Consider the following 6,459-nt stretch of genomic DNA (forward strand, 5'->3'; position numbering starts at 1 on the left):
AGAGAAAATGTTTTGAGAATGATGTACAAATGCGCTTTACACAATTGATGTGTGTATGGATTGCGATAAGAGTTGTATGAGCCCCTAATAAAATGTTTTTTAAAAAAAAGCAAACAACTGTCAGCTTAGACAGGTGCCTGCTGTGTTTGGCCCCACAATGAATGGACTCACTCCTAAGCTGATGTTGTTGGCTGGTATTGATTTCATGGGCCTCGCATGCCCTTACACTTCGTTGTGCTCACACCGGACTCGCGCAGGCGCCGGGCGGCAGTTGTGCCAACAGAACCGGTGGCTGGTTTACAATCAGGAGAGGTGTTGTGTCCTCTCACCATACACGTCAATCCGTGTGCTGAGCAAATGACCAGAGATTTACGAAGCATTCAGTCCATCTGGTGGATCCTACGAAGAAGAATTGGAGGAAGGTTTCTTCACAACCTGCGATGTGCAGATGACACGACCTTGCTTGCTGGCAGTGAGGACTCGCATTTGCTGATGAAGATGGATCATTGCAGTGTGAAGCATGGACTGTGACTCGATGTAAAGAAGGTCACAATCCTCCCCGCTGGACCAACAGGTCTCGTCATGACCAATGGAGACAAGGCTGAAGTTGTCCAAGATCTCGTCTTACTTGGATCCACAAACAGTGCTCAGGGAAGCAGCAGTCAAAAGACCAAAGACAAGTTGCAATGGATACATCTGCCACGCCAGACCTCTTCAGCGTGTTGGAAAGCAAGGGTGTTGCTTTGAAGACTAAGGTGCACCTGAGCCAAGGCACCTAGGTATGGTCCATGACCTCATTTGCGTGTGAAAGTTGGATATTGCATAAGGAAGATTGAAGAACTGCCCCGTTGAAATGTGGTGGAGATGAATACTAAGAGTACCCGTGGACTGCCGGAAGGACAAATAAATCTTTCTTGGAAGCAGTACAGCCAGAGAGCTCCTTAGAGGCAAGGGTGGTGAGACTGATGGACGGACACAGTGGCTGCAATGGGCTCAAGCATATGACAATCGTGATGATGACGCAGGACTGGTCAGTTTCATTCATAGGATTGCTATGGGTCAGAACCAACACAACACAAGCCACTTCGCGCTTCGACTTCCGCGGCTTCACTGTATCGCGGTTTTTGCGTAACAGCACCCACTGCCTACACCCGCTCCTTCAGAGGAAAAAGACGGCGACCCACCTGTAGAGTACATCCCTTAAGTCATTTCATAGTCTATTGATTACAGGATTTGTAAGAACTATGTATAATAATACTGTATGTGAAATATGTAATATTGTAAACTAGATGCCATAAATAATAATAAATAATAAATGATAAGTGTAACGTCCAAAATGTTTTACTGTATTTTCCCTTTTTCGTTTAATAAATTGGGTAATACGAGTGTAATGGTGACTAAAGGGTGTTTTTTCATGTCCTCTATGCTCTAACTACGAAAATATTTGATTTACAAATAAGGAATCCTACTTCGCGGAATTTCATTTATCAGGGTAGGGTCTAGAACCGATTAACCGCGATAAACGAGGGTTCACTGTACCTCCTAACAACAATCACATAAGTCCCAGGCGCCAAATGTTCCCCTGGCTCAGATGGCCCATTCTCTTCATGATGGGTGGGCTTTGCCTGTCTCCTTGCACCCTTTGTAGTCTTAGATTGAATGCTGGACATTGTGAATCCTGCCTTGCAGAATGTTAGGGCATTTCTTATTCCTATACATACTTTTAAGACTTGTGCTGGAATTCAGTTAAGTGACCGGGAAGCAGTTTGATGCTTTGGGATCTTGTATTTGAGAGGTGAACTTGGAACAATTCAGGGCTATTCAGTTCTATTCCTTCTCCCTGCCATCGAATCCATGCCGACCCCTAGCCACCCTATGGGACAGGGCAGAACTGCCCCTGTGAGTTTCAGAGACTGTAGCACTTTATGCAAGTAGAGAGCCATGTCTTTCTCCCTGGATCAAACTGTCCCTGACACTTGCCAACCTGCACAAGGCTCAGCACTTCCCAGCCCCATCTGGGCCTCTTGGATGCCTCCTCCTTCAGTCGAAGAGAGGTGATGTTGAGATTCAGACTATTGAACGCCTGGTGTGATGCGGGCGTAGAAGAAAAGTAAGGCTTTCTACTCTCGCAAAGAATCACAGTCTCGGAAACTCATGGGGGGCAGCAGTTCTACCCTGTCCTACAGGGTCGCCATGATCAGAATGACTCAGTGGCAGGGAGTTGGGTTTTATGTATTTTGTGTGTATCTATCGATCGATCTATCTATAGAGCACTCATAGTAGTCTGCGACTCACGGCAGTGGATGGATGGAGGGCCCTGCTGGACTGTGGGGAGGTCTGGACACCTCCAGGGGGGACCAAGGTGGCAGGTACACAGAGGTATTACTACCAGCCATCATGGAAGAATTGAAATTTCTGATCTATATAGCTGTGCTGTGCTGGTGCTGCCTCCCTGAAAACATGACCCACCCCCACCTCCGCTCCCGAGACCCTCAACTGGTGCTGAAACAAGGGTTTATTTGAGTCTGAAGGAGAAGTGAAAAGTCAAGTGAAACAGAGAAAAGGCTTGGGATGGGGGCCAGTTGCTGCCATTCCCGAGGATGCTGCGGGAGGTGGGAAGGAGGGGTGAGGAGGGGTGGGTCTGGTGGGGGGCGGACGGGTCAGCAACTCAGGTCTGGGCCTTCTTTTCCAAGGCCCGATCGGACGGGCCTGTGCTCTTCTCTCCTGGCTTATAGCTGGACTTGGAGGGCTGTTGCCGCAGGCTGGTGCCACCGGAGATATAGCTGTAGTAGGAGTCAGAGGCGATGATGTTGTGGATCTTCCAGCGCAAGTCGACGTAGCCCTTGACCATCAGGGGCCACAGGAAACACATGGTGAGGTAGAGGACCACCAGGCCTACTGAGATACTGGCCGACACCTGCAGGCAGTACCCGGCGGGGAGAGGGAGGGTAAGTCAGTTGTCGGTGGCCCCTCAGCGGCCCAAGAGGACAGACAGCACCCACCGAGACAGCCGCTCACCAGGAGGAAGTGGAAGTACCGCTCGGGGCTGAGCGGAATCCCATGGATGTGCAGCAGGAAGATGAGCTGGTAGTCGCAGTAAGTGCTTTTGTCCACCCCTCTGGTGGCAGGGGAAGGGGTGGATGGTTAGCGGGGCAGCAGGATACCCCAGGAGAAGCTCCCAGCTCCCCCACCCAGGGCTCACCTGCTAGGCTCACCTATTGCTCACCAACACCTTGAAGAAGTATTCCGGGGCGAATATGCCCTCAGGGACCGTGCCGTAGCAGGGGGAGTCCGGCAGACACAGCCACCTGTGGGAGTGGCCTGGTGAGGGGCCGGGGCCAGGTACGTCTGCTGTGAACTATGCCTAGTGTAGGCGGCCCCCTGCCTGCCACCAACTCTGCAGGGACTCCGCCTAGGTAGGTGCACCCGAGTCCTGTTGTGTGTGTGCATGTGCATCCCGAAAGGCGCCTGTTCAGTGCCAGGGCTCCTTTTAACCCTCGCTGGCTTGCTCCTTTGAGCAAGGTTGCTCCTACAGCGGTACAACCATCACCGTTTCCTCTCCCCTCTTCCTGCAGCAGGGCTGAGTAGCCTTCATTTGCTGACGTCAGCCTTTGTTGGTTTTCTCACCTTGGATTCCGTGGCTGGATCCAAACTAAAGAGGAGCCACAGTGTGCCTGCCCTTAGCAGCGCTAGTGGCACGGTGATTAAAGAGTTTGGGCTGTTACCCGAGAGTTTTGGCGGTTCAAATCCACCAGGCTGCTCTGAGGCTGAGAGATAGGGGCGCGTCTGCTCCCAGACAGGTTTAGGGCCTGAGAAAGCAAGGCCGAGGAAAAGATTCCGTTCTGCCCCCATGGCGTCACTGGGAGGTGGAATCCACTCAGCGGAAGGCAGTGGGCTTGGTGTGGGGAATCTCATACTACTCTGTCCCACAGGTGTGTGTGCTGATCATTCATTCTTTCCTAGCCACCCCTGTGGCCACAGAGTCAATCCCACCGCCTGGCTGTCCGGGTCAGAGTGGAGCTGCCCCTGCGGGTTTTCCTGGCTGTGATCTGTACGGGAGGAGGTGGCTAGCCCTTCCTTCCACGCCCGCCCGCAGTGGGTAGGTTGGGCCTGCCAACCTTTAGAGGTGACTGAGCAAATCACTCAGGAAGCTTCCCCATCAGTGTCTCCACGACAACGCCACTAAATGACGTAGAGGCCACACGCATGCATCCCTAGCTCAACACGCGCTGTGCTGAGCGCATTCAGAACCTGAGCTTGTGGGGTAGGCAGGCCCCCCGAAGAGGCATGACAGCCTCCCTGGAGCGGCCGGTGGCGAAGAGGGGTGGTGTAGGCAAAGGGCTGCCCCACCCTGGAGAAACTGAGGCCCGAAGGAAGAGGTACAGGGGCGAGCAGCAGGAGGACCAGACGCGGATCCCTCTTTTGTACAGCCCAACCCACGCACGCCTCACCCACCGCGCAGGCGTGGCTTGAGGAGCGAAACGCTGCGCACTCACACGATGCCCACGCCCTTGGACAAGACGTTGGTGAAGTCTGCCGTGACGTCTCTGTACAATGACCTGTTTTTCTTGATCCAGATGAGGCTGGTTGAACTGTGTACAAATGGGGCACCCTATCAGTGAGGACCCGCCTCCTGCTCCTGGACGACCCGGGTTGGGGGTTGGTGGTGGTCTTGGGCGGAGCCTGGGTGGTGGGTGGGGCCTGGGATCCCTGAGGCCGGCGGGGATTTACAAGGTGGGGAGGGGTGGGGGGGGATGGGGAGGAGGGCCGCGTGGGCGGGGCCCCAGAGGGATTACTCTTCCAGCGGGGTGTTGTAGCGGTAGATTTCTCTCCCAGTGTAGTCCTCGATGGTGTCGTAGGTGGGCCCTCCGCCTATCACCTTCAGTGTGTAGCTGCCGGAGGCGGTGGTGTTCTAGAACCGGCAGGTAAGCCCCAGGGGCTCCCCACTCCCCCACCCGCGCCCTGCCACCTCACCAAGACGGGCCTGCTACTTACTCGCCCTCAAAACTGCCGGATTCTCCAGTGACCAAATCTTGGACCAAGAAGAAGGGGTAGAAGACTGGCAGTGGAAGGGGTTCAGAGAGGCGGTGGAGAAGTTAGTGGGGGACTGGGCACCCAGGGAGGAGAAGGAGCAGAGACTGGGAAAGCAGAGGAGGGCAGGAAGGATGGGTGGTGGGAAGGGGCGGGGCAGAGGGGAAAAGGCTAGTGAGGCGACCAAGAAGAAGGGGGGGCGGGGAGGGAAGGCCCAGCTGAACAGGGCAGTGGTCGCGCGCGCACCGTCACGGAAGTGGAAGCAGGGCATCTCGGGGTCCACTTTCAAGCAGTCGAAGTATTGTTTGTTTTTTAGGAGGGCGTAGGACAGCGTGTAGGTGATGTCGAAGGCCAGGCGCTTGCCCGGAGGGCAGCCGATAAGTATGGGCATCATCAGGTTGCCCTGAGGGGGAAGAGACAAGCCTTGAGGTGGGGGGGGGGGAGCGTTCTCTTCCCTAAAAGCCCAACCCCTAAGCCCCCTCAGAGCCACCCTCTGGGACAGGATAAGGAGACCTAGTGGCCTCAAGAGTTATGGGTTGGGCTGCGAATGATGGGCTTTCTGCTCGCGTCGAGTTACAGTCGCAAAAACTCACAGGGTCGCTGTGAGTCGGCGTCCACTCCATGGCAGTGAGTTTCGATTTGGTTTTCATATGTATATACTGCTATAGACAGTTGATTCTGACTCCCGGTGACCCGTGTGTATGCGGGGGGGCGGGGGGGGGGGTGCGGGGAGGGGCGGCTTCCGGGTGGGTTCCCACCTTTTCAGTAGCTGAGCACCTAACCCAGTGGTTCTCAACCCTCCTATTGCCGCGACCCTTTCATACAATAAAATTATTTTCGTTGCTACTTCATCACTGTCATTTTGCTACTGTGACGAATCAGAGGACCCCTGTGAAAGGACCGTTCGACAGGCCCCCCCCTGGGGTCGCAACCCACAGGTTGAGAACCGCTGACCTAACCACTTGCGCCAAGCCAGGGAACAGGACAGGGCTCCAGAAAGTTCATGGGCTAAATCCCATTGGCTTCCAATTCCATTTTCCCACGAACTTTTGGAAGCTCCCTCCCACGGATGCATAAAGAGGAAGACTCTGACCTCCATCCTCCACTGTCCCCCCAGTGCAAGGAACTAGGGTTACACGTCCTTGTTTTCAAAGAAACGCAAACAGAACCTCTGATCTGGTTGCCTCTGAACCACCAGAAAGTGGAAGGCGATCTGCATTCCACGTGCAGGTGCGGCCATGACTGGACAGAGGCACAAATGCCCTGCCTTTCGGTCCATCCCGCCTCTAGCGACCAGGGAAAGCCAGTCGGACCCCCCTGCAGGTGTCCAAGGTTGCAAATCTTTACAAGAGTAGAAAGCCTTGTCGGTCTCCCTCCCTGAAGACAGGAAGGGCTGAATGGAGTGGGGAGGGTGCGGGAATGAAGAAA

General features: G+C 54.4%; 1 protein-coding gene across 1 annotated transcript in view; it reads right to left on the minus strand.

Annotated features, from left to right (window-relative positions):
* Positions 1-2,500: 2,500 nt before the first annotated feature.
* Positions 2,501-6,459, minus strand: part of CATSPERG (cation channel sperm associated auxiliary subunit gamma) — a 35,765-nt gene continuing 31,806 nt past the window's right edge. The window contains exons 22-28 of the mRNA XM_045292709.1: positions 5,278-5,434; positions 4,996-5,059; positions 4,797-4,892; positions 4,497-4,592; positions 3,216-3,308; positions 3,019-3,118; positions 2,501-2,917 (exon numbers count right to left, since the gene is read on the minus strand). Coding sequence (XP_045148644.1) covers positions 2,669-2,917; positions 3,019-3,118; positions 3,216-3,308; positions 4,497-4,592; positions 4,797-4,892; positions 4,996-5,059; positions 5,278-5,434 — 855 coding nt within the window. The 3' untranslated portion in view covers positions 2,501-2,668. The remainder of the gene's footprint in view (positions 2,918-3,018; positions 3,119-3,215; positions 3,309-4,496; positions 4,593-4,796; positions 4,893-4,995; positions 5,060-5,277; positions 5,435-6,459) is intronic.

Source organism: Echinops telfairi, unplaced genomic scaffold (genome assembly GCF_000313985.2).
Source record: "Echinops telfairi isolate 266 unplaced genomic scaffold, ASM31398v2 ScPeMD7_655;HRSCAF=1070, whole genome shotgun sequence".
Lineage (NCBI taxonomy): Eukaryota > Metazoa > Chordata > Mammalia > Afrosoricida > Tenrecidae > Echinops > Echinops telfairi.